The 27,770-nt window shown below is 39.2% G+C and overlaps 5 protein-coding genes across 5 annotated transcripts; all 5 read right to left on the bottom strand.

Annotated features, from left to right (window-relative positions):
* Window positions 1-528: 528 nt before the first annotated feature.
* Window positions 529-6,951, bottom strand: LOC127413159 (protocadherin gamma-A11-like). The gene is made up of 2 exons (XM_051650041.1): window positions 4,613-6,951; window positions 529-568 (listed from the first exon to the last, which is right to left on the bottom strand). The coding sequence occupies exons 1-2, from the start codon at window positions 6,949-6,951 to the stop codon at window positions 529-531; spliced, it is 2,379 nt and encodes a 792-aa protein (XP_051506001.1).
* A 3,824-nt stretch (window positions 6,952-10,775) lies between these two features.
* On the bottom strand, window positions 10,776-13,179 carry LOC127413158 (protocadherin gamma-A7-like). Its single transcript, XM_051650040.1, has one exon. The coding sequence runs from the start codon at window positions 13,161-13,163 to the stop codon at window positions 10,776-10,778; it is 2,388 nt and encodes a 795-aa protein (XP_051506000.1). The 5' UTR covers window positions 13,164-13,179.
* Window positions 13,180-14,478: 1,299 nt separating this feature from the next.
* On the bottom strand, window positions 14,479-16,990 carry LOC127413157 (protocadherin alpha-5-like). Its single transcript, XM_051650039.1, has one exon. It carries the CDS (start codon window positions 16,864-16,866, stop codon window positions 14,479-14,481), a length of 2,388 nt encoding a protein of 795 aa, XP_051505999.1. The 5' UTR covers window positions 16,867-16,990.
* Window positions 16,991-21,898: 4,908 nt separating this feature from the next.
* On the bottom strand, window positions 21,899-24,420 carry LOC127413156 (protocadherin alpha-8-like). The gene has a single exon (XM_051650038.1). It carries the CDS (start codon window positions 24,341-24,343, stop codon window positions 21,899-21,901), a length of 2,445 nt encoding a protein of 814 aa, XP_051505998.1. The 5' UTR covers window positions 24,344-24,420.
* A 907-nt stretch (window positions 24,421-25,327) lies between these two features.
* Window positions 25,328-27,766, bottom strand: LOC127413155 (protocadherin alpha-7-like). The gene has a single exon (XM_051650037.1). It carries the CDS (start codon window positions 27,764-27,766, stop codon window positions 25,328-25,330), a length of 2,439 nt encoding a protein of 812 aa, XP_051505997.1.
* Window positions 27,767-27,770: the final 4 nt, after the last annotated feature.

Here is a 27,770-nt window from a genome sequence, read left to right as displayed (position 1 = left end):
TATGCTCATATACTGTATGGTCATATATGAATGAAGGTACAATGAAGGTTCTGAAGTCTTGTTTACAAAGAAACAAAACGCCCAAATATTATGTACATAAATATTTCTAAGGAAAACTAACATTCTGTTTAATAATAATAAAAAAAAAATAACAAAAAGAAATTCTAAACTATATATTGAAGAGACATTTAAGGAAATGCCATGTTAAAAAAAAAACAACAACAACAACAACATCAAATCAGTGACAACCACTGCAGAACAGAGGGCCGATGGACTTCCAAAATTAACACTCACTCATTAAGTATATTCTCTTAAAGCAATAATCTTTCAAAATGATCTCCAGTTTGAACATTAACTGGAGCAGAGTCCATGATTCAAAACCCCAGATCCAAATCACATTATATCCAACTAAACCACTGTAAATGCAATGCAAAGCAAACCGACAAATAAACAAACAATACAAAATACAACTGTTCACCTTAAAGTGTGAAAATCAATCACTTTCTAATGTCTGCACAAAGAATCCTGTTACCAAAGCAACTGGTAACAGTGTTCTATATCTGCTGTTACTATAGCAACTGGGATGGGTAAAAAGGCCAGAATAGCTGAAAGTGATTCTATTATGAAATGTAAAAGAATTAATAAAAAATGTTAATTCTATGGTTATATTGTACAGCTCTGTGCCAAAGCATTGATAAATCATGGCAAATACTTAAAGTGATTTAAATTAGAGTGATTTAAATAGTGTCCTCAACTACAGTTGTTTTTTACAGGTTTAAGTGGTTTACGAGGACTTTTTTTTTAGGTTACAAACTGGTAATTTCAAGGGTATTATGCTATAAATGTGGTTTATGGTTTACTTGCTTCCGTCACACAACAGCTTCCTATCATGTTTACACACTCTACTGATTGGTTAAGTTTAGATAAGGGGTTTGGGTAAGTGCATAATATTAATAAGTATGTCCTTAACGCCTCGTGTGCGGAACTCGCACTTCTGCATAAGACATCCAGGAATTTGCACGTGAAGTCGCACGAGTTTATGCAAACAGCATCATGTGAGACCATACAAAATAGCCAACTTGGAAATTATATACGACTTTTCGTGAGATATGGTTGGCACGACTGTGGATTTCATCATCCTTACAGACAGCAATTAAAAACCAGAGTCTCACAGAGTTTCAAGACAAAAAGAAAAAACAAAAAGAGGAAATTCTGACACAGCAATATGAGCAGGTGCAGTATCAAAAAGGCTAACATTATTATTTAAGTCATGCTTGATTAATGATCTTCCATTCATTTCAAGCAATTTCTGCATGTCTACATCCTAGAATCAGAAAATGAAAAAAACAGCAACAACAAATTATATTAAATTCTGTAGGTCAACTCCAAATAGATCTAGTGAATTCGCAGAGATATCAGCTCCTCTATCATGACAGCTAATATTGAGTGGTGCTTCAGATAATTACTAAACTAGCAATGGAAAGACACCATTATGGATGTATGTATGTAATATGCATGTGTGTGTGTGTGTGTGTGTGTGTGTGTTTGCCTATAATAACGATCAAAGATTTGGTTGTTTAAAGGCTCTGGAGAAAACCCATTAGTTAAATGTGGCCCACTGGTGCAGAACTGTGAGTAAACAAAGAAGCACACAAATGCACTTATGCAGTTGATCTTTACAGACTGACACTGACAAAAAGCATGTTTCGTGTAGAACAAAGACTATAAACTGTACAAAAATAAAGCATGTTTTACATTGGTTTGGGATTGAATAATAAACTGTTAGAGGATATTTGTGTGTACATTACGGAGCTTTTTCAAAGACTATACATCAACAATCATGCACTTGTATTTTAATAGCTTCTGATTTGATTGTGTTATAAATCAAATCAACACAGATATCGACTGCTGACATGTCAAAGATGTTTCAGGTACAATTTCAAAGCTTTAAGCTGAATATTTTCTAAATAAATGAGTAAAAAACAAAAAGTGCTATCCCTACCCTCCATTACATATTATTATTGTTTAGATAGAAGGGATGAACAGAAAAAAGCAGCAAAACAGACATGTATTTTGTCGCATGCCAATTTTAAATAACAGAAAACAGAAGAGCAACGAAAGACACATGTATGAAAGTACTGGGGCTGGGGGAGGTGAGTGTTCAGTAATGTAGAATAAGGCCAATCCTGTCTGCCTGATGGACTAAAATATGCCTGAGTAACTGCCCGAGGTGCTCAGCATATCAAGATAAATACTAGGGATGGCATCGATCCAATACCTGGATAGGTATCGGCTCCGATACTGAAGCTTTTAGACGGATTGGGTATCCGTCCGACGAGCCCGATCCAAATCCAATACTGTGTGTTAGTCATGTTCGTTACTGTCAAGCTCCAAAAATGACATAAAAGAACCATTAAAACACCATTAAAGCAGTTCATATGACTCGTGCATTTTATTCAAAGACACATGAAGACGTGCGATAGCTCTGTGAATCACAAAAGGCTGTGTTTAATAAGTAAATATATAGTATGCGCAGTGCCAGCGTGTTAGTAAATGGTGCTGCTCTGTTGACACAAACTCAAGCACAGGCTGGTGATGCACTCATTGCTATTTTTAGCCTTCACAGTGGTGCGCAATATTTGAGCACTACTCAAGAACAGCATCTCAGATGTAGATGCTCAATAGTTCTGTTCACTTATAATATGCATTTAGAACGGCACCGGAGGTGCATTTTACCAGAATTTGAATAAGAAGCGAATTAAACTACTGTGAACCTGCCTACAAACAGACACATACAGGATTCCTGGAGAGTTCAGAATGTCAAAATAAAAGCCTGAGGGTTTAAAAAGTGCACAATTTAAATATATTACTGTTGTATTTAAAATTATTAAAATTAAGTCAATAATAATCATATTAATAACAATTTATTATTATTATCATCATTAGTATTAGTTTACAGTTTATAACAATATTTAAGTTGAATGGGTTCCAAAAAATAACTGTGTGAAAAGTGAACTGATGTCTTACAACAAAAAAAGAGATCTGAATCCTTTAAAGTCCAGATGCAATTTACATTTACATTTATGCATTTGGCAGATGCTTTGATCCAAAGTGACTTACAATGTACTTATTACAGGGACAATCCCCCTGGAGCAACCTGGAGTTAAGTGCCTTGCTCAAGGACACAATGGTGGTGGCTGTGGGGATCAAACCGGCAACCTTCTGATTACCAGTTATGTGCTTTAGTCCACTATGCCGCCACCACAATTTGAAACATAAAAAAAAAAAAAGAAAACTCTACTGAAGACTTGAAGACTGGAATTACTGTTAATTTTGCTACTACATTATCCAGTATACTAGTTAATAATAAAGTGTTTCTTAATAAGCTATACATTAGAGGTTTGTGTTTCTTTACATATTAAAGAGTACTCCCAATTAGTGCCACACAATAATGTAAAGATATTCTAAACTGATTATGCAAAACAAACAACACTGGTATCGGCTTGGGATCGGTATCGGCCGATACTGAGATTTCCGATATCGGAATCGGAAGAGAAAAAGTGGTATCGGTGCATCCCTAACAAATACACACACAGAAAGTCATCTACATTCATAAAAGCAACCTCATTAATGCAATGTTCATTTACACAGAAATAAACAATGATCAGACAATTAGACAAATCACAGACATGCACAACACAACCCACTGCACACAGAGAAAACACACTACAGAGACTATGACTGCCTCCCACAATCTCACGCATACACACCTTTCTGTGTCCTGTTCGCAGGGGATTGAATCTGTTGACACCATCTGCTGACTAAACTACAGCATCAACTTCTCCATCTCAATCTATTTGGTTTGATAAACACAAACCCATTTCTCTTAAACCTCAACAATATCTTCCATTTATCTCTATCTGTCGGTTTCCCATTCACACAATCTATCTCTTCATATTTCCCAGTTCAGTTTATTCTTCTTTGCTATGAGTAAAAATGAGGAGGAGTATGTTGCCATGGATACCAGACAGAACATGAATGGGATTATCAGAGTGTTCAGTGTGCTAGAAATATTTTAGATTTGAACATTTTCCAAAGAAAATGTGAGAGGTGCTGCTATGATGCCACACCGAACTCTCTATGATAGTCGGGTTGCTCCATCAATGTAAGTCCAAGGAATTAGTTTATTGTCTTATTTATTGTCTGCCAGGCAAAAATCAAAACTCTGGTCTCTTAGTAAAGAAACAGCCAGGGGAGTAGATTCTGGGGGGATAGAATGTACACCCAAGCAAGCAAGCACAGCCCCCCCTCATTTTTGTACTATGATCAATGGAAACATGTAAACACTTCACACTGCTAACACAATCACTGCTAATGCACACATTCAGTCACTCTCATAATGTCATCATTCGACCTCAGGGGTCATTCAGCAAAGGCCTACTGCCTGTTACACACCTATATTAGAGATTAGCATCTCTTTCTAGAACGAAATGCATCTACATACATCAGATAGTGTCTGAGAGTGCTGAGAAAATAGCATGACGGCCATACACAGAACACAACAGATGACAACTTTTGAGTTAATCAGAATTCTACCTCTTGAGAATCTCTCCTCCTGCGATCTGGTATCACTAGAGTATTTCTATTACTGCCTGGTGCTATAGTAGATCCAATACTCATTCTGGGTCCAACTAACATGTAACGTTTGTCTCCAGATCTGTACTGGATGCTGTGACACAGAGTCCCGTCGTAATTTGCCTCTTGTAAATACTTGGATGAATAGTCTGTAGATTTGGAGCACTGCATTACAATCAACACGATGATACTGATGACAAAAAGCACTGAAACCGAGCCCAAAGTGATGATCAAATAAAATGTCACGTTGTTTTCCTCCTCGTCTTTTACTGCGTTTTTCACATCAGAAGCTGCAAAAGCCTCTTTGGGCTCCACAACTTTGACAATCACAGTCGCTGTTGCTGAGAGTGACACGTTCCCATTGTCTTTGACCAGTATGACCAGTTTATGCTGGGCCTCGTCTGTTTCTGTGAATGAGCGAAGGGTCCTTATCTGTCCTGTATAGCGGTCCAAACCAAAGAGACTGTGCTCACTAACTTCCTGCAGTGAAAATAATAACCAGCCATTGTATCCGATATCTGCGTCATAGGCTCTGACTTTAGTCACCAAATGACCTGTGTTCACATTGCGGGGAATCTCCTCCACACCCTCAGCAGAACCGTTAGCACTGACTGGATATAAGATCACTGGAACATTGTCGTTCTGATCCAGAATAAACACGTTCACTGTCACGTTACTGCTCAGAGATGGACTTCCAGAGTCTGTAGCAACAATGTGAAAATTGAACGTTTTAACAGTTTCAAAGTCAAAACTCTTTAGCGCATAAATCTCCCCATTTTCATGGTTAATATTGATGAAAGACTTATACTTGTTTTCATCTCCAGAGTCTCTCCAAATGTTATAGTTTATGATGGCATTTTCATCTGAATCATGGTCAGAAGCAGACACAGAAAATAACGATTTGCCCGGAACATTATTTTCCATCACATAAAAAGCGTAAGGTGAAAGAGAAAATTCTGGACTATTGTCATTTACATCTGATACCTGGACAGTTATAGTTTTAGCAGAAGATAGTGGTGGTTGTCCAGCATCTTTAGCTACTAACGTGATATCATAATGAGATATAGTTTCTCTGTCAAGAGATGAGGTGGTAACAAGTGCGTAAATGCTATCTTGGGATGATGGCATTAGTCTAAAAGGTATGTCTTCAGTTATGTAGCACAAACATTTTCCATTTACACCAGAGTCTAAATCACTAACGCTGATTAAAGCCACCGTGGTTCCTATTTTAGAGTCTTCGGGCACTGCGCTTGAAAATGATGTCACTTCTATCTCTGGTGCATTGTCATTTACGTCAACGATTTGTATGGTTATACTCTTATCTGATGTAAGTGGAGCAGCTCCTTTGTCTGAAGCTTGGATATCGATTTCAAAGTTATTTGCATTTTCGTAATCTACAGGCCCAATCACAGTCAATTCCCCAGTGTTGGAGTTTAAATCGAAAAGTTTTAATAGCCTATTGTCTAAATCCTTTCCAAATGTGTAAAAAATTTCTCCATTTGGACCGTCATCCTTATCAGTAGCGTTAACCTTTATAACAGTTGTTCCGACTCGGACATTTTCATTAAGGGTTACAGAGTAAACATCCTGCGTGAAAACCGGCATATTGTCATTAACGTCTAAAACGTCAATTAGTATCTCCATCGTCCCGGACTTCGGTGGTCGCCCTCCATCGAGCGCAGTAAGCAGTAGTTTATGTCTATTGCTCGTTTCTCTATCCAACGCCTTTTGAAGAATTAAAAAGGGCATTTTTCGATCCTCTCCGCGGTCTTTGACTTCTACTCGGAAATGATCGTGATGACTGAGTTTGTATTGTTGAACTGCGTTCATCCCGCCATCTGGGTCACGTGCTGCCTGTAACTGATACCGAGCTCCAGGTAAGGCTGATTCCGAAATTTCCAATCGCTTTTCTTTCTCCGGGAATGTCGGGGCGTGATCGTTGACGTCCACAATTTCTATCGACACGTAGTGAATCTCTAACGGGTTTTCTAAAGCAATTTTTAGATTGATGACACACGAGCTACTTCTCTCGCATACCGCCTCTCGGTCTATCTTTCCGTTGACACTTAAAAATCCGTCGTTCTGATTTACCGTGAACAGGGAGTCGCTCGAGGATGAAACGATCCGAAATCCTCGCTCCTTTAACGTTCTGGAATCAAGGCCTAAATCCTTAGCGATGTTTCCGACCACAGTTGCGTCTTTTTGCTCCTCAGACACAGAATATCGTATTTGCGCGCGAATCCCTGTCCAAAATAGCATCCCCCATGCCATCAATAAAACCTTTTGCCGCCATGACGAACGCAGTCTTTGTTCCATTTCGAATGAAATTACACCGTTGTTTTGTCACGTTGCTAAAGATGGTTCACTCGCATAAGATTTGGATCCATATTAAAAGGCAAATGCAAAGCACAAATTTCCTGTGTTGTGTTCAGTAATCCGAACGATAGGATGCAAGTGGCTGTTGGTGGACGAGAGCACAATGTCTATGACGGGAATAAGCAAAGGATGGAGGGCGCGAACGAAAATGCCAAGAGACGATGCCACGTCAGGGCAGTATTTTTGGTGTGCACTGACACCGTGCGAGTTATTTTTTTACTGCAAACGAACGTCACTGAGAACACCGAAAGGCTTTCACCAAAACATAAATTGTCATCATTACTCCCTCATGTTGTTACAAAAACATAAGACTTTCTTTCTTACGTTTAACATAAAAAGAGAAGTTAGGCAGAATGACAGCGTTTATTCTATTAACACATACAATGCAAATGAATAGTGAATAAGGATGTCGTTCTGTCTTACATCTCCGTTTTTTTTCCTCCTTGGAAGACATGCATTCATATGGGTTTGGAACGATATAAGGACTGAAAGTGAAAGATGACAAACAATTTTATTACTGTTTGGTGGAAAATGTGTTTGGCTAAAAAAGTGATTGACTTTGTTTTAATACAGAACATATAGGCTACTGACAAGGAAAGGCAATGAAGTCATACTTGAGACAATTAATTCATGTAATGGCACCTATAGAAGTGATGTTGATTATGTTAACAGCCAAGATGTGAACACAATTTGATATTAATGCCAACCGAATTAACCAGCTTTGATGGTGATATTCAACTGCAAAGGGAAATATTTGCAAATTATGGCATTAGTTTTTATTAACAAATACTGTATGCAATTTACAGTAACTGCATCAGCTGTCATTCACTAATAAGGTGAAGTAGAACCATATTGCGTACCGAACATGAACAATCCACTTAAAAGCACTCTTACTTCTGAAATGTGTAGAACCCATTATTCTCTAAGGACACCTTACTCAATCATCTGCGTTCCTCTTCTATGAGTTATATTTACAATGTGAGTTTGCCTACATTTTTTTTTAAATACAGGTGCATCTCAATAAATTAGAATGTCGTGGAAAAGTTTATTTATTTCAGTAATTCAACTCAAATTGTGGAACTCGTGTATTAAATAAATTCAATGCACACAGACTGAAGTAGTTTAAGTCTTTGGTTCTTTTAATTGTGATGATTTTGGCTCACATTTAACAAAAACACACCAATTCACTATCTCAAAAAATTTGAATATGGTGACATGCCAATCAGCTAATCAACTCAAAACACCTGCAAAGGTTTCCTGAGCCTTCAAAATGGTCTCTCAGTTTGGTTCACTAGGCTACACAATCTGCTGATCTGACAGTTGTCCAGAAGACAATCATTGACACCCTTCACAAGGAGGGTAAGCCACAAACATTCATTGCCAAAGAAGCTGGCTGTTCACAGAGTGCTGTATCCAAGCATGTTAACAGAAAGTTGAGTGGAAGGGAAAAGTGTGGAAGAAAAAGATGCACACCAACCGAGAGAACCGCAGCCTTATGAGGATTGTCAAGCAAAATCGATTCAAGAATTTGGGTGAACTTCACAAGGAATGGACTGAGGCTGGGGTCAAGGCATCAAGAGCCACCACACACAGATATGTCAAGGAATTTGGCTACAGTTGTCATATTCCTCTTGTTAAGCCACTCCTGAACCACAGACAATGTCAGAGGCGTCTTACCTGGGCTAAGGAGAAGAACTGGACTGTTGCCCAGTGGTCCAAAGTCCTCTTTTCAGATGAGAGCAAGTTTTGTATTTCATTTGGAAACCAAGGTCCTAGAGTCTGGAGGAAGGGTGGAGAAGCTCATAGCCCAAGTTGCTTGAAGTCCAGTGTTAAGTTTCCACAGTCTGTGATGATTTGGGGTGCAATGTCATCTGCTGGTGTTGGTCCATTGTGTTTTTTGAAAACCAAAGTCACTGCACCCGTTTACCAAGAAATTTTGGAGCACTTCATGCTTCCTTCTGCTGACCAGCTTTTTAAAAATGCTGATTTCATTTTCCAGCAGGATTTGGCACCTGCCCACACTGCCAAAAGCACCAAAAGTTGGTTAAATGACCATGGTGTTGGTGGGCTTGACTGGCCAGCAAACTCACCAAACCTGAACCCCATAGAGAATCTATGGGGTATTGTCAAGAGGAAAATGAGAAACAAGAGACCAAAAAATGCAGCTGAGCTGAAGGCCACTGTCAAAGAAACCTGGGCTTCCATACCACCTCAGCAGTGCCACAAACTGATCACCTCCATGCCACGCCGAATTGAGGCAGTAATTAAAGCAAAAGGAGCCCCTACCAAGTATTGAGTACATATACAGTAAATGAACATACTTTCCAGAAGGCCAACAATTCACTAAAAATGTTTTTTTTATTGGTCTTATGATGTATTCAAATTTGTTGAGATAGTGAATTGGTGGGTTTTTGTTAAATGTGAGCCAAAATCATCACAATTAAAAGAACCAAAGACTTAAACTACTTCAGTCTGTGTGCATTGAATTTATTTAATACACGAGTTTCACAATTTGAGTTGAATTACTGAAATAAATGAACTTTTCCACGACATTCTAATTTATTGAGATGCACCTGTATATATATATATATAGAGAGAGAGAGAGAGAGAGAGAGAGAGAGAGAGAGAGAGAGAGAGAGAAAATATATGTATATTTTTTCTGAAGCAACACAAAACGGATGGACGGACAGACGGATAGACAGACAGACAGATAGATAGATAGACAGACCCTCCCATCTCATACTTCGCATCATTGGTACTTTAAACTGACAGTAATCAAAAAGAGGCAAGTAGACAGCAGGCGAATTATTATTGGCAGCATACCGCATTCAGTAAGACAAAAGCAATGATCATCATGACATTATCAGTCAGAAACATTCAAAAAACACTCTACACTAGTTCACCATCTGTAGACCAGGCTACAGTATGAAATATAGCAAATATGCAAACACTGGCCATGTGAACACTGGCTATTTCATAAGAGCATTATATATATATATAGGTGTAGCGGACTACCTTGTGTTGTTCACAAAAATAAAGCTGAAGGATTGAGGCTTGCTGTTAATTGCTTGACAGAAGAAACAGACAACAAGCAGGCCAGTGAAACAATAGCGCTCTCCCTCTCTCCCTCTCTCTCTCTCTCATCCTCCCGCCACACAGCATCTACTTTTTGGACTGCTGTTTTCATAATAAAATAAAATAGTAAACAAAAATGTGATGTAATACTAGGCCTATACTACTGTAATGCAATTATATTTGCCATCATCTAAACATAGGCCAACATTGGCCTTATCATGCATTAAACTGTATGTTTTTGATGCTCGAGAGTCTAGACAATGTTCTTATAACTTATCATTCATGCAGAAATGCTCATTAATATGAACTATTAATATGCATTGATGCATACATAAGTAAATACATTAATTCTCCACACCTAGCCTACAGTAAAATATCAACAAATTGTGATGTAATCAATAAGGTCTAATTTATCAATGACAATCCCCCAAAGAAAACAAACAGAACAGAAACAAAGAGAGAGAGAGATACATAGTGAACAATGTCAAAAGGGTTCCAGCAAAATGCACTAGATGTATCTACTTATGTAATAATAGATAATAAGTTTACATGTTGTGTACAGAATGGGTTGCATTTGTTGGTGTAATTTTGGTACAATTCTTGACACCCCACCACACTAATTTTCAAACTCTGGTTACGGCCCTGATTGAGCTTAAATGTTTATCTATGAATGATTATGAATGTAGACATCATAAAGCCTTGTAGATTCTTACCTCTCCAGAATCTCTCCTCCTGCGATCTGGTATCACTAGAGTATTTCTATTACTGCCTGGTGTTATAGTAGATCCAATACTCATTCTGGGTCCAACTAACATGTACCGTTTGTCTCCAGATCTGTACTGGATGCTGTGACACAGAGTTCCGTCGTAATTTGCCTCTTGTAAATACTTGGATGAATAGTCTGTAGATTTGGAGCACTGCATTACAATCAACACGATGATACTGATGACAAAAAGCACTGAAACCGAGCCCAAAGTGATGATCAAATAAAATGTCACGTTGTTTTCCTCCTCGTCTTTTACTGCATTTTTAACATCAGATGCTGCAAAAGCCTCTTTGGGCTCCACAACTTTGACAATCACAGTCGCTGTTGCTGAGAGTGACACGTTCCCATTGTCTTTGACCAGTATGACCAGTTTATGCTGGGCCTCGTCCGTTTCTGTGAATGAGCGAAGGGTCCTTATCTGTCCTGTATAGCGGTCCAAACCAAAGAGACTGTGCTCACTAACTTCCTGCAGTGAAAATAATAACCAGCCATTGTATCCGATATCTGCGTCATAGGCTCTGACTTTAGTCACCAAATGACCTGCGTTCACATTGCGGGGAATCTCCTCCACACCCTCAGCAGAACCGTTAGCACTGACTGGATATAAGATCACTGGAACATTGTCGTTCTGATCCAGAATAAACACGTTCACTGTCACGTTACTGCTCAGAGATGGACTTCCAGAGTCTGTGGCAACAACGTGAAAATTGAACGTTTTAACAGTTTCAAAGTCAAAACTCTTTAGCGCATAAATCTCCCCATTTTCATGGTTAATATTGATGAAAGATTTATATGTGTTTTCTACAATGCCATCTCTCCATATTTGATAGTTTACCACACCGTTTTCACTAGTGTCTTTGTCTGAAGCAGATACACAAAATAAAGATTTGCCTGGAACATTATTTTCCATCACATAAAATGCATAAGGGGAAACTGAGAATTCTGGACTATTGTCATTTACATCTGATACCTGGACAGTTATAGTTTTAACAGAAGATAGTGGTGGTTGCCCAGCATCTTTGGCTACCAATGTGATGGCATAATGAGATATAGTTTCTCTGTCTAGAGATGATGTTGTAACTAATGAGTAAGTATTATCTTGTGATGATGGCATTAGTTTGAAAGGTATGTCCTCAGGTAATGAACAGGAGACTCTCCCATTCATTTCAGAATCTAAATCAGAAACGCTGATTAAAGCCACTGTCGTGCCAGGTTTGGAATCCTCAGGAACTGCGCTTGAGAATGACGTCACTTCTATCTGAGGGGCATTATCATTAACATCAGCTATTTTTATAGTTACAATTTTATCCGTTGTTAGAGGAACGATTCCTTTGTCAGATGCTTGAATGTCAATCTGATATTTATCCTTGACCTCAAAATCCAAAAGACCCGTCACAATAATTTCTCCTGTGACTCTGTTAACATCAAAGAGTTTACGTAATTTGTGACTGACGTCATGCCCTAATGAATAAACTACTTCTCCATTCTGACCCTCGTCCGAATCGGTTGCGTTAACCCTTAAAATAGTTGTACCTACCGGTGTATTTTCATTTAGCATTACAGTGTAAGTGTCTTTGGTGAAAACAGGGGCATTATCATTTATATCTAACACATCTATCTTTATCTCCATTGTTCCAGACTTTGGCGGTCTGCCTCCATCTAAAGCAGTCAATTGCAACTGCATACGTTTTGTTATCTCTCGGTCAAGCGGCTTTTGCAAAACCAATACGGGACGTTTGCCGTCTTCATCTCTATCTACCATTTCAATACGAAAATAATCAGTGTGACTCAGTTTATACATCTGAACTGAATTACTGCCACTATCTGGATCGCGCGCTGCCTGTAGCGGGTATCTTGCGCCTGGCACAGCAGACTCCCAAATTTCCAGTCGCTTTTCATTCTCGGGAAACTGTGGACTATGATCGTTTATATCCAGTATCTCTACAGTAATATAGTGGATCTCCAGCGGATTTTCTAAAGCGATTTTCAGATTGATTAAACACGGGGTGCTTCTCTCGCACACCTCCTCTCTGTCTGTTTTACCGTTCACATACAAAACGCCGTCGTTCTGGTTTACACTAAACAGTGACTCGCCTGAGGTCGATACGATGCGAAATCCTCGTTCTTTTAGGGTTCTGTGATCAATACCCAAATCCTTCGCAATATTTCCCACAGCAGCTCCGTCCTTCTGCTCCTCAGAAATCGAGTAGCGTATTTGTGCCCATACAGTTGTCCCAAAAACAAGCGATACAGCAACGAAGATGATTTTCACATGTCGTTCCAGCCATTGAGCGCGTCTCCTTTGTCCCATTTTCCAGCGTATCCGTTCCACAACAATCTCACAGCGGCTCTGCAAAAATTACTCCATTAGCAATATAGCAGATAAACAAATTATTTAGAATCGTAAGATATTACGAAGGAAATTGAAGGACAAAAGCACTGAGCAAGCCGTACCACCGATGGAAATAAGATCATGTACGAGTGTAAGTGACGAAAAATGGGCGGTATTCTTTGACGTAATGAGTCGTACTCTGGGTTTACACTGACACCACGCGATCTTCCTATTTCATTGCATTGCTACTCAATAAATTATCAAAAATCACTCTAAAATGAATGTGTTACGTTTAAGACCTTGAAGCTCTCTTAATAGATCTAAAACATTCAAAAACAGACATAGAAAACAAAACAATGATACCTGAGTGTAGTGAGTCTGCCAGTTCAGCACCATGGACAGCCACCCAGTTCTCAGAGCGTGTCCAACCCAATCTCACATTGAACTCAAAGTATTTCGTACAAATTATTTAGACTGCAAAATCGTCAGAACAAAATCGTACAATCTGGCTCATAAATAGTGTGAGTTAGCCTACTTTTTCCACAAATGAATTATTATTGGATGGTACTGGCAGATTCTGGTTTTATTTTCTTCCACTTTCCCCTATTGACATAATGATGAATGGACTGTACCATTGTGCTGGCAAAGATCATTATTTAAGTCTTATCTGTATAAACAAGCTAAGAGGAGAGTAGCACAGCCATATTACCATCACCATTTTTAACATAACCAAAATAATTTCCATCCTTATTAAGTTTAGTTGTGTAAGCCCAGACCAATAAATTTGTAACATGATTTTTTTTCTAAAGCAAATAAACATTTTACACAAACAAAATATTGTGATAGATAGAAAGAGAGATAGATAGATAACCATGATATGTCTAAGATTTTGACATAACCACTTCACCAGAAACACCTTAACATTGAGATGATATGTTTATCTATAAATAGTAATGGATTTATACATCATAAAGCCAGTAAAATATCAACAAATTGTGATGTAATCAATAAGGTCTAATTTACCAATGACAATCCCCCAAAGAAAACAAACAGAACAGAAACAAAGAGAGAGATACATAGTGAACAATGTCAAAAGGGTTCCAGCAAAATGCACTAGGTGTATCTACTTATGTAATAATAGATAATAAGTTTACATGTTGTGTACAGAATGGGTTGCATTTGTTGGTGTAATTTTGGTACAATTCTTTACACCCCACCACACTAATTTTCAAACTCTGGTTACGGCCCTGATTGAGCTTAAATGTTTATCTATGAATGATAATGAATGTAGACATCATAAAGCCTTGTAGATTCTTACCTCTCCAGAATCTCTCCTCCTGCGATCTGGTATCACTAGAGTATTTCTATTACTGCCTGACGCTATAGTAGATCCAATACTCATTCTGGGTCCAACTAACATGTACCGTTTGTCTCCAGATCTGTACTGGATGCTGTGACACAGAGTCCCGTCGTAATTTGCCTCTTGTAAATACTTGGATGAATGGTCTGTAGATTTGGAGCACTGCATTACAATCAACACGATGATACTGATGACAAAAAGCACTGAAACCGAGCCCAAAGTGATGATCAAATAAAATGTCACGTTGTTTTCCTCCTCGTCTTTTACTGCATTTTTAACATCAGATGCTGCAAAAGCCTCTTTGGGCTCCACAACTTTGACAATCACAGTCGCTGTTGCTGAGAGTGACACGTTCCCATTGTCTTTGACCAGTATGACCAGTTTATGCTGGGCCTCGTCCGTTTCTGTGAATGAGCGAAGGGTCCTTATCTGTCCTGTATAGCGGTCCAAACCAAAGAGACTGTGCTCACTAACTTCCTGCAGTGAAAATAATAACCAGCCATTGTATCCTATATCTGCGTCATAGGCTCTGACTTTAGTCACCAAATGACCTGCGTTCACATTGCGGGGAATCTCCTCCACACCCTCAGCAGAACCATTAGCACTGACTGGATATAAGATCACTGGAACATTGTCGTTCTGATCCAGAATAAACACGTTCACTGTCACGTTACTGCTCAGAGACGGACTTCCAGAGTCTGTGGCAACAACGTGGAAATTGAATGTTTTTATGGTTTCAAAGTCAAAACTCTTTAGCGCATAAATCTCTCCATTTTCAGAATTTATATTAATGAAAGATGTATGTTTGTTTTCATCGCTACCGTCTCTCCAAATATGATAACTGAGTACAGCATTTTCATTTGAGTCTTTGTCAAAAGCAGACACAGAAAATAACGATTTGCCCGGAACATTATTTTCCATCACATAAAATGCATAAGGGGAAACTGAGAATTCTGGACTATTGTCATTTACATCTGATACCTGGACAGTTATAGTTTTAACAGTTGACAATGGTGGCTGTCCGGCATCTCGTGCAACTAAAGTGATGTCATACTGAAATTCAGTTTCCCTGTCAAGGGATGTAGTTGTAACTAATGAGTAAATATTATCTTGTGATGATGGCATTAACTTGAAAGGAATGTCATCGGTAAGTGAACAAGAAACTTTGCCATTGAGCCCAGAGTCTAAATCGGAAACACTTATTAAAGCAACTGTTGTCCCTGGTCTTGAGTCTTCTGGAATGGCGATTGAAAATGACGTCACCTCAATTTCCGGTGCATTGTCATTTACATCGACAATTTTAATTAGTACACTTTTATCTGTTGTTAGAGGAAATATTCCTTTGTCAGACGCTTGAATGTCAATCTCATATTTATCTTTCACCTCAAAATCCAAAAGACCCGTCACAATAATTTCTCCAGTGATGGAATTAACTACAAAAAGTTTGCGTAAATTATCATTGACATTATTTCCCAGTGCATAAACTACTTCTCCGTTTCGACCTTCGTCTGAATCAGTGGCGTTCACCTGTATAATTGTTGTGCCTAAATGTGCGTTTTCATTTAATGTAACTGTGTATGCGTCTTTCGTGAATACAGGCACATTATCGTTTATATCCAATATATCAATCAGTATTTCAATTGAGCCTGATTTAGGAGGTCTCCCCCCATCTAAAGCAGTTAATACTAATTTAATGTTGTTTGTTATTTCCCTGTCGAGTGGCTTGTGTAGAATCAGAATGGGAATTTTACCATCTTCTTCACGGTCTTTAATTTCGAGTCGGAAATGATCGTTTTGACTAAGTTTGTAGGTCTGAACCGAATTAATTCCATTGTCAGGGTCACGCGCTGCCTGTAGCGGGTATCTTGCGCCTGGCACAGCAGACTCCCAAATTTCCAGTCGCTTTTCATTCTCGGGAAACAGTGGACTATGATCGTTTATATCCAGTATCTCTACAGTAACATAGTGGATCTCCAGCGGATTTTCTAAAGCGATTTTCAGATTGATTAAACACGGGGTGCTTCTCTCGCACACCTCCTCTCTGTCTATTTTACCGTTCACATACAAAACGCCGTCGTTCTGGTTTACACTAAACAGTGACTCGCCTGAGGTCGATACGATGCGAAATCCTCGTTCCTTTAGGGTTCTGTGATCAATACCCAAATCCTTCGCTATATTTCCCACTGCAGCTCCGTCCTTCTGCTCCTCAGAAATTGAATATCGTATCTGTCCCCAAACTGCTCTCCCGAACAAAAGCGATAGAGCAATGAAAGTGAGTTTCGCATATAGCTCCAGACGATATGACCATCCTCTTTGTTCCATTTTCTGATATTGCTGGAAAAGCTTCCAACGCAATTTCACTGCCAATCTACGAATATTTGTTTTATGGTCCCATCGTTGCTTACCTATAAACTAAAAACGAGTCAGACGATGCAAAGACGCTGTGCTGAATACAGACAAATCCAACAGCACCAGTGGTGAAAATGAAACATACGAGTAAAGACGAGAGGGCGGAACCCCCTAAAAAAAAAAAAAAAAAAACCCTGAGCAACTCCTTGACGTCATAAGCCTTTCTCTAGGTTTACACTGACACCTCGCGTTCTAAATGTTAGTTTCATTGCAGCGTCCAAGAACATTCGATTTTTGGCCAAAAATGCATGCCATTATATCATAATATCCTCATATATCCTTTACATTGAAGAATCCATGCAGGCTGCACCAATTTAAAGTATGGCTTAACGAAAATAAAGAAGAAAAAAGAAAACTATTGATCTCTCTCTCTCTCTCTCTCTCTCTCTCTCTCTCTCTCTCTCTCTCTCTCTCTCTCTCTATATATATATATATATATATATATATATATATATAGCGGCCAAAAGTTTAGAATGATGTACAGATTTTGCTCTTATGGAAAGAAATTGGTACTTTTATTCACCTAAGTGGCATTAAACTGATCACAATGTATAGTCAAGATATTAATAACGTGAAAAATTACTATTACAATTTGAAAAAGAAAAAAAAAAAATCTGAACTTCTTAAACTACTTCAAAGAGTTCTCATCAGAAAATCCTCCACATGCAGCAATGACAGCTTTGCAGATCCTTGTTATTCTAGCTGTCAGTTTGTCCAGATACTCAGGTGACATTTCACCCCACACTTCCTGTAGCACTTGCCATAGATGTGGCTGTCTTGTCGGGCACCTTACAGTCTAGCTGATCCCACAAAAGCTCAATGGGGTTAAGATCCATAACACTCTTTTCCAATTATCTGTTGTCCAATGTCTGTGTTTCTTTGCCCACTCTAACCTTTTCTTTTTGTTTTTCTGTTTCAAAAGTGGCTTTTTCTTTGCAATTCTTCCCATAAGGCCTGCACCCCTGAGTCTTCTCTTTACTGTTGTACATGAAACTGGTGTTGAGCGGGTAGAATTCAATGAAGCTGTCAGCTGAGGACATGTGAGGTGTCTATTTCTCAAACTAGAGACTCTGATGTACTTATCCTCTTGTTTAGTTGTACATCTGGCCTTCCACATCTCTTTCTGTCCTTGTTAGAGCCAGTTGTCCTTTGTCTTTGAAGACTGTAGTGTACACCTTTGTATGAAATCTGCAGTTTTTTTTTTTCAAGCATTGTATAGCCTTCATTCCTCAAAACAATGATTGACTGACAAGTTTCTAGAGAAAGCTGTTTGTTTTTTGACATTTTTGACCTAATATTGACCTTAAGACATGCCAGTCTGCTGCATACTGTGGCAACTCAAAAACAAACACAAAGACAATGTTAAGCTTCATTTAATGAACCAAATATCTTTCAGCTGTGTTTGATATAACGGCAAGTGATTTTCTAGTACCCTATTAGCAATTTAGCATGATTACTCAAGGATAAGGTGTTGGAGTGATGGCTGCTGTCTAGATTTGATCAAAAATGAATTTTTTCAAATAGTGATGGTGCTGTTTTTTACATCAGTAATGTCCTGACTATACTTTTTGATCAGTTGAATGCCACTTTGGTGAATTAAAGTACCAATTTCCTTCCGAAACAGCAAAATCTGCACATTATTCCAAACTTTTGGCCACCGGTGTATGTGTGTGTGTGTGTGTGTATATATATATATATATATATATATATAAAGAGAGAGAGAGAGAGAGAGAGAGAGAGAGAGAGAGAGAAATGTTCAAAATGTTGCATTAAGGAACAGCCGTTTCAGCACCACGGGGAGCGACATTGAGTTTTGTAAGACAAATTCGATACTGCATATGCCTCTCCAGCACACATTCTCTGTTATCATTCTCAGCTTTGTACCAAAACTTTATGAGTAATTTGCTTACCTCTCCAGAATCTCTCCTCCTTCGATCTGGTATCACTAGAGTATTTCTATTACTGCCTGGTGCTATAGTAGATCCAATACTCATTCTGGGTCCAACTAACATGTACCGTTTGTCTCCAGATCTGTACTGGATGCTGTGACACAGAGTCCCGTCGTAATTTGCCTCTTGTAAATACTTGGATGAATAGTCTGTAGATTTGGAGCACTGCATTACAATCAACACGATGATACTGATGAGAAAAAGCACTGAAACCGAGCCCAAAGTGATGATCAAATAAAATGTCACGTTGTTTTCCTCCTCGTCTTTTACTGCGTTTTTAACATCAGAAGCTGCAAAAGCCTCTTTGGGCTCCACAACTTTGACAATCACAGTCGCTGTTGCTGAGAGTGACACGTTCCCATTGTCTTTGACCAGTATGACCAGTTTATGCTGGGCCTCATCTGTTTCTGTGAATGAGCGAAGGGTCCTTATCTGTCCTGTATAGCGGTCCAAACCAAAGAGACTGTGCTCACTAACTTCCTGCAGTGAAAATAATAACCAGCCATTGTATCCTATATCTGCGTCATAGGCTCTGACTTTAGTCACCAAATGACCTGCGTTCACATTGCGGGGAATCTCCTCCACACCCTCAGCAGAACCGTTAGCACTCACTGGATATAAGATCACTGGAACATTGTCGTTCTGATCCAGAATAAACACGTTCACTGTCACGTTACTGCTCAGAGACGGACTTCCAGAGTCTGTAGCGAGCACACAGAATTGAAACGATTTGATTGCTTCGAAATCAAAACTTTTAAGCGCGTTAATAACTCCCGTTTCTGAGTTTATATTCAAGAATGATGTTATGTCGTTCTGTGTACCTGCACCTCTTAATATTTGATACGATATCACCGCATTTTCATTCATATCTTTGTCAGATGCGTTCACAGAGAATATGGACGCTCCAGGGACATTATTTTCAAACAAGTAAAGCTCAAGGACATTACTAGAAAATTCCGGTTGGTTGTCATTCACATCGGCTACCAGTATGCTTAAAGTTTTAATGGATGATAAAGGAGGCTGGCCTAGATCTGTGGCTGTAATTGTGATGTCATAATGGGGCACGAGTTCACGATCTAAATGTCCTTTTGTCACCAATGAGTACATATTGTCTTGAAAAGAGGGTTTCAACTCAAAAGGAACTCTTTCCGACAGGCTACACACAACCTTTCCATTGACACCAGAGTCTTTATCTGAGACACTTATCAATGCAATCACTGTGCCAGGTTTAGAGTCCTCAGCAACAACATTCGATAATGATGTCAGCTCAATGTCAGGCTGATTATCGTTTATATCTTGTATCTTTATAATAACTCGACCTTGGGAAGACAAAGGAGGTTGACCTTTGTCTGAAGCCAGGACATCAAGTTTGTAAACTTCTGTGTCCTCAAAATCTACCTCCCCTTTAACCTTTATTTCGCCTGTAATGCGATCCAGCTGAAATATGTCATAAACTTTGCGCTTTAAAGTTTCACTAAGCGAATATTCAACTTCACTGTTCGAGCCCTCGTCGGTATCGGTTGCCTTTATTTTAATTACTGTTGTTCCGATTAGTGAATCCTCTTGTAAATTGACATAATATGTGTCTTGACTAAACACAGGGCGATTATCGTTAATGTCCAACACTTTGACTGTGATATTGAGGGTTCCTGATTTTGGAGGGTTTCCACCATCGAGGGCCGTCAAAACTAATAAATGTTCTGCCTTATGTTCGCGATCAAGAGGTTTTCTTAACACTAAAAATGGAATTTTCTCTTCATCACTGTTTCTGATGTCAATCTCGAAAATTTCATTCTGACTCAATTTATACAAGCGAACAGAATATGGTGCGGCATCCTGGTCCCGTGCTGCGTGAAGCTGAAAGCTCGTTCCTACAGGGGTGTGTTCTGCAATCTGAACGTGCTGGTTATGCTCAGAAAAACTAGGACTGTTGTCGTTGATATCTGTAATTTCTACTGCAACGTAGTGGATTTCTAAAGGATTTTCGACTGCAGTTTTTAGATTTATTAAGCACGCTCCATTGCCGTCGCAGAGCGCCTCTCGGTCTATCTTTTTATGTATGTACAACTCGCCATTGTTCTGATTTACCTGAAAAAAGGCGTCTTTAGAACCAGAGACGATACGGAATCGTCTGTCCACCAAAGTACTCACGTCAAGTCCCAAATCCTTAGCAATATTTCCCACGACAGATCCCTCTTTCATTTCCTCTGGAACAGTGTATCTTATCTGAGCTGAAACCTGATGTCCGATGCTCAGCAGCAAAGAAAAACACAAAGCAATCCACGAGTACTCCCATATGCTCCTTTGTTCATCCATCCTTATTGATTACTTTTAAACAGCCTAAAACGAGTCGCGGTTGCGTTCAGTTACAAAAAGAGTGTGTTCCCTGTATATGTATATATTCTTCGATAACATAAAACTGTCGAATATTTCCTATAATTCCGGTTCTCCTGATGTACTCATAGCTGCTAACACCGTTTAACTGGACGAAACGGTCATGCGCACCACATATGGGCAGGGCCAAATCTCTACTTTATATCCTTGTCTAACACTGACACCACATGGTAAAAAAATGAGAAGTCAGTAAATCTGAGCTGTCAGGTAAATTTCCAAAACAAAAAACAAAAACTGCAAAATTTCGTAAATGCTTACCACCTTAACACACTTAAAACATTTGTGAAAAATGCTTAAAACCTTAGTGATAATAAGAATACTTTAAGAATATCGTGTGAAAATTAAAAGTTGTGTCATTCTTAATTTACATCATGCTCACACAAATGTGTTTAAACGCATTCAAACCATCTCAGTGTCACGGGAACCAACGTCAGCAGCAAAACGACATCATGAGAATTCGTAGGACTATTACTTTCTACCCCGAGTTAAACTTTAAATTCTGATGACGAGCACTAAATTAACAATTATAAATAATAATAATAATAATAGACACAAAATGAGTAATGCCAAGGCTATTGGGGGAAAAAAATACAGATTTTTATTTAAATGCATCTTACCTCTCCAGAATCTCTCCTCCTGCGATCTGGTATCACTAGAGTATTCCCATTACTGCCCGGGACTATAGTAGATCCAATACTCATTCTGGGCCCAACTAACATGTACCGTTTGTCTCCAGATCTGTACTGGATGCTGTGACACAGAGTTCCGTCGTAATTTGCCTCTTTTAAATACTTGGATGAATAGTCTGTAGATTTGGAGCACTGCATTACAATCAACACGATGATACTGATGACAAAAAGCACTGAAACCGAGCCCAAAGTGATGATCAAATAAAATGTCACGTTGTTTTCCTCCTCGTCTTTTACTGCGTTTTTCACATCAGAAGCTGCAAAAGCCTCTTTGGGCTCCACAACTTTGACAATCACAGTCGCTGTTGCTGAGAGTGACACGTTCCCATTGTCTTTGACCAGTATGACCAGTTTATGCTGGGCCTCGTCCGTTTCTGTGAATGAGCGAAGGGTCCTTATCTGTCCTGTATAGCGGTCCAAACCAAAGAGACTGTGCTCACTAACTTCCTGCAGTGAAAATAATAACCAGCCATTGTATCCTATATCTGCGTCATAGGCTCTGACTTTAGTCAACAAATGACCTGCGTTCACATTGTGGGGAATCTCCTCCACACCCTCAGCAGAACCGTTAGCACTGACTGGATATAAGATCACTGGAACATTGTCGTTCTGATCCAGGATAAACACGTTCACTGTCACGTTACTGCTCAGAGACGGACTTCCAGAGTCTGTAGCGAGCACGTGGAACTGGCCAGTTTTCATGGTTTCAAAATCAAAACTTTTAAGCGCATGGATAATTCCCGTTTCAGAATTAACATTCAGAAATGACGCTATATCGCCTTTTGTTCCATCACCTCTAATTATGTGATAAGAAATTACAGCATTGTCGTTCATATCTTTATCAAGCGCGCTAACAGAAAAAATAGATGCCCCAGGCGGATTATTTTCAAATAGGAAAAGCTCGAGAGGATTTTGAGGAAACTCTGGACTGTTATCGTTCACATCTGACACATCTACGCTTAAAGTCTTCACTGAGGACAGAGGAGGCTGTCCTAGGTCAGTGGCCGTTATTGTGATATCGTAATGCGTAACTAACTCTCTATCTAAACTCCCTTGCGTCACAAGCGAATACATATTTTCCTGAAAAGAAGGTTTTAACTCAAACGGAGCCCCATCAGGCAGCATGCATACTATTTGTCCGTTAGCACCAGAATCTTTATCCATAACACTAATCAATGAAATTACAGTTCCCGGTTTAGAATCCTCAGGGACTAGATTTGAGAGCGACGTGACCTCTATTTCTGGTTTATTGTCATTTATGTCAGTAACTTTTATGACAACTCTACAATTTGTGGTCATGGGGGGCTCTCCGCTATCTGTGGCAGTGACGTCAGCTCTGTATACCTCAGTGTCCTCATAATCAACATCACCTATTACACGAATTTCACCCGTGTTTTTGTCTATTTCAAATGTGTCATAAACTTTTTTCTTTAAGTTGCTAACAAATGCATAGAGCACATGACCGTTCGGCCCTAGATCTGCATCTGTGGCATTGATTTGCAATATCACGTTCCCTACCAGGAGACTTTCAGTAATTGTAACCGAGTAAACGTCTTTACTAAACACTGGTCTGTTGTCATTATTATCGAGCACAGTTATTGTAATGTTCATGACGCCTGATCTCGGTGGATTCCCACCGTCGAGAGCAGTTAACACTAACTGGTGCTTACTATGTCGCTCCCTATCAAGGGGTCTTTGCAGTTTAAGAATGGGGATCTTATTGTCCTCTCCGCCATCTCTAATCTCTAATTCAAAATGTTCGTTATGACTCAGTTTATAGGTACGAAGAGAGTTTCCTCCGGAATCTGGGTCGCGGGCTGCGAGCAACTGAAAATCAGCCCCTGTTAAAGTATTTTCGGCGATCTTCAAATGTTGCTCTTTCTCGGGGAAAACAGGTGCATGATCGTTGATGTCCGTAACCTCAATACCCACATAATGAATTTCGAGAGGATTTTCGATAGCAATTTTGAGATTCACTTGACAAATGTTATTGTCGGCACACAGCTCTTCTCTGTCGATTCTATTTTGAATGTACAAGATTCCATTGTTCTGATTTACCTGAAAAGGAGCATCCTTCGATCCAGAAACGATACGAAACCGTCTGTCCACCAAAGTACTCACATCAAGACCCAAATCCTTAGCGATATATCCCACAACAGATCCCTCTTTCACCTCCTCTGGAATAGAGTATTTTATCTGAGCTGAAACCTGCCGTCCGAAGCTCAGTAGAAACAGCAAACACAGAGCAATCCACCAGGACTCCCATTTGCGCCTTTGTTGTCCGTCTCCCATCGCTAAAATTAAAATTTTTTTTTTTTCCTCACAGCTAAAGAATACACGTAGAGACGTGCATTTCATGTGTCGTATAGAACTGGCTAATTCCAAATAAAGCACTTCTTTGTAACACCAGCACAATTATGTCCGTACGCCTTCGTTCTCCACAGCTCGCCCACACAATGCCCTGCACTACGTCATCACATGAATAGCGGGAAATTCTCACGCAACTTTAGTGCAGCACTGACACCGAGCGGACTTCAGTGTTTAGCACATTATACATACATGTAGAAACATTCAGAGGGTTATTGGCATCAGTGCCAATTTTACATCGTTTTCAATCGCACTATCCTCAGAAATTTAGACTTCACTGCTAAAAGAACAAAAAGTTTGCCCTTTGCACATATGAAGCCGTTGGTCTCACTATGAGCTATTTCAAGTGTCGCCTAGAAAAATAAATGAAAACACTTTACAAGAAAGTCCTATTAGTATATTTTTAAATTAATATTAACCAAGATTAATAAATGCTGTAAATAATATTTTAATTCATGACAGGCAACCTAATGCATTAACAAACGTAAACGAATATAAACTTTTTGTAGTGTTACCCAACAAAGTATACAAAACGAACTGTGTTCAAACAAAGCACAATGTTTGATTATTAAATTAATTCAAATCATTCAATATAAGATATATAATCCACTGACCCCAAATGGTACAAACTAGTAATTATAAATTATTATAAACTTCACATTAGGAAAGAGCAAAAAGACAGCACAACACATATAATTTAAAAACTTGTTACATAAAAAAATGATTTATTTTCACCAATTACTTATGCAATGTTACTATTATACACAGATTTCAATGGTAAAAACTAAAATGAAAAAGTAAGCCGCCAAAATAAAACCAAAGGACCCCTTCAAACATTTCAGAACCATGGACAACGACTGTTTTAGTTAAAGATGATAAGAAGCGTAATAAATTCTTAAGCAACGATAGATAAGGTGTTATTTTGCTAGTCAGAGCAAAACAATATATACTGTATCTAGCATAATGTATGAAACTCTACATTAAAAATATGCAGAGCTCTGATGAAAATGGGCCAAAAAGTGCTAGATTCAATATAATGTTAGCTCTTACCTCTCCAGAATCTCTCCTCCTGCGATCTGGTATCACTAGAGTATTCCCATTACTGCCCGGGACTATAGTAGATCCAATACTCATTCTGGGTCCAACTAACATGTACCGTTTGTCTCCAGATCTGTACTGGATGCTGTGACACAGAGTCCCGTCGTAATTTGCCTCTTGTAAATACTTGGATGAATAGTCTGTAGATTTGGAGCACTGCATTACAATCAACACGATGATACTGATGACAAAAAGCACTGAAACCGAGCCCAAAGTGATGATCAAATAAAATGTCACGTTGTTTTCCTCCTCGTCTTTTACTGCGTTTTTCACATCAGAAGCTGCAAAAGCCTCTTTGGGCTCCACAACTTTGACAATCACAGTCGCTGTTGCTGAGAGTGACACGTTCCCATTGTCTTTGACCAGTATGACCAGTTTATGCTGGGCCTCGTCTGTTTCTGTGAATGAGCGAAGGGTTCTTATCTGTCCTGTATAGCGGTCCAAACCAAAGAGACTGTGCTCACTAACTTCCTGCAGTGAAAATAATAACCAGCCATTGTATCCGATATCTGCGTCATAGGCTCTGACTTTAGTCACCAAATGACCTGCGTTCACATTGCGGGGAATCTCCTCCACACCCTCAGCAGAACCGTTAGCACTGACTGGATATAAGATCACTGGAACATTGTCGTTCTGATCCAGAATAAACACGTTCACTGTCACGTTACTGCTCAGAGATGGACTTCCAGAGTCTGTAGCAACAACTTGGAAATGGAACGTTTTTATAGTTTCAAAGTCAAAACTTTTAAGCGCATAAATAACTCCTGTTTCATGGTTAATATTGAGGAAGGAAGCCATATCACTCTCTGTTCCATTTCCTCTAACGATCTGATATGAGATCGCTGCATTTTCATTAAGATCCTTGTCTGACGCGCTCACGGAGAATACTGATGCTCCAGGCGTGTTGTTTTCCGCCAAATAGAGCTCGAGGGAATTTTTGATAAACTCTGGTTTGTTATCATTTACATCAGCCACCTGCACTATAAAAGTTTTAAAAGAAGAAAGAGCCGGCTGACCCAGATCAGTTGCTTTAATTTTGATTTTATAATCTGAGACAAGTTCTCTGTCCAAGCGCTCTTTAGTAATTAAAGAATACATATTTTCCTGAACAGATGGCTTTAACTCGAACGGAACATTGTCTGAAAGACTACAAACAACTTTACCATTAACACCGGTGTCTTTATCTGATACACTAATCAAAGAGATTACGGTTCCGATTTTGGAATCCTCAGGAATTACGTTCGAAAGTGACGTCACGTCTATCTCCGGATTATTATCATTCTCGTCCGAGATCTTAATAATGACTCTGCAGTCAGTGGTCATTGGCGGTTGTCCCTTATCCGTTGCCTGGACGGTCAACCTATGTATCTCGTTCTCCTCAAAATCAATTGGTTCTTTGATCTGAATTTCACCGGTGACACTATCAAGGCTAAATATTTCATGCACTTTTCGTCTACTAGTTTTACCAAGCGTGTAAATTACCTCCCCATTTAAACCCTGATCAGAATCAGTTGCGTTAACTCGAGCTATTATTGTTCCTACTGCCGTGTTTTCTGGAAGAGTTACAGAATAAATATCTTTGCTACACACAGGGCGGTTGTCGTTGGTGTCAAGAACAGTGATAATAATATTTAAGGTGCCAGACTTTGGGGGTATGCCTCCATCTAATGCAGTTAACACAAGTCTATGCTCTGAATTTTGTTCCCTATCTAAAGGTTTCAGTAAGACTAAAATTGGATATTTATCCTCTTCGTCACCGTCTCTCATTTCGAGCTCAAAGTAATTGTTCTTTGCCAGTTTATATAGTCTAATAGTATTGCTTCCGATGTCAGGATCTCGTGCAGTTTGAAGTTCGAAACGTGAGCCTACAACAGTGCTTTCCGAAATTTCAAAATGCTGTTCTTTCTCGGGGAAACGAGGACTGTGGTCATTCACGTCTGTGATTTCTACTCCAACATAATGTATTTCAAGTGGATTTTCAACGGCGACTTTCAGATTTATCAAGCACACGCTATTTCCGTCACATGCCTCCTCTCTGTCGATTTTCTTATCAACATACAATTCGCCATTGTTTTGATTTACCTGGAAAAGAGCTTCTTTAGATCCAGAGACGATACGAAACCGCCTGTCCACCAGGGTATTCGCATCAAGACCCAAATCCTTCGCAACATTTCCCACAACAGATCCCTGTTTTACCTCCTCTGGAATAGAGTATCTTATTTGGGTTGAAACCTGCTGCCCGAAGCCCAGCAGAAAAGAGAAACACAAAGCAATCCACCAGTACTCCCATCTGCTCCTTTGTCCTCCGGCTTCCATCGTT

This window comes from Myxocyprinus asiaticus, chromosome 22 (genome assembly GCF_019703515.2).
Source record: "Myxocyprinus asiaticus isolate MX2 ecotype Aquarium Trade chromosome 22, UBuf_Myxa_2, whole genome shotgun sequence".
NCBI lineage: Eukaryota > Metazoa > Chordata > Actinopteri > Cypriniformes > Catostomidae > Myxocyprinus > Myxocyprinus asiaticus.
The sequence above is the reverse complement of the archived record's forward strand: the minus strand, read 5'-3'. Positions and strand labels throughout refer to the sequence as shown.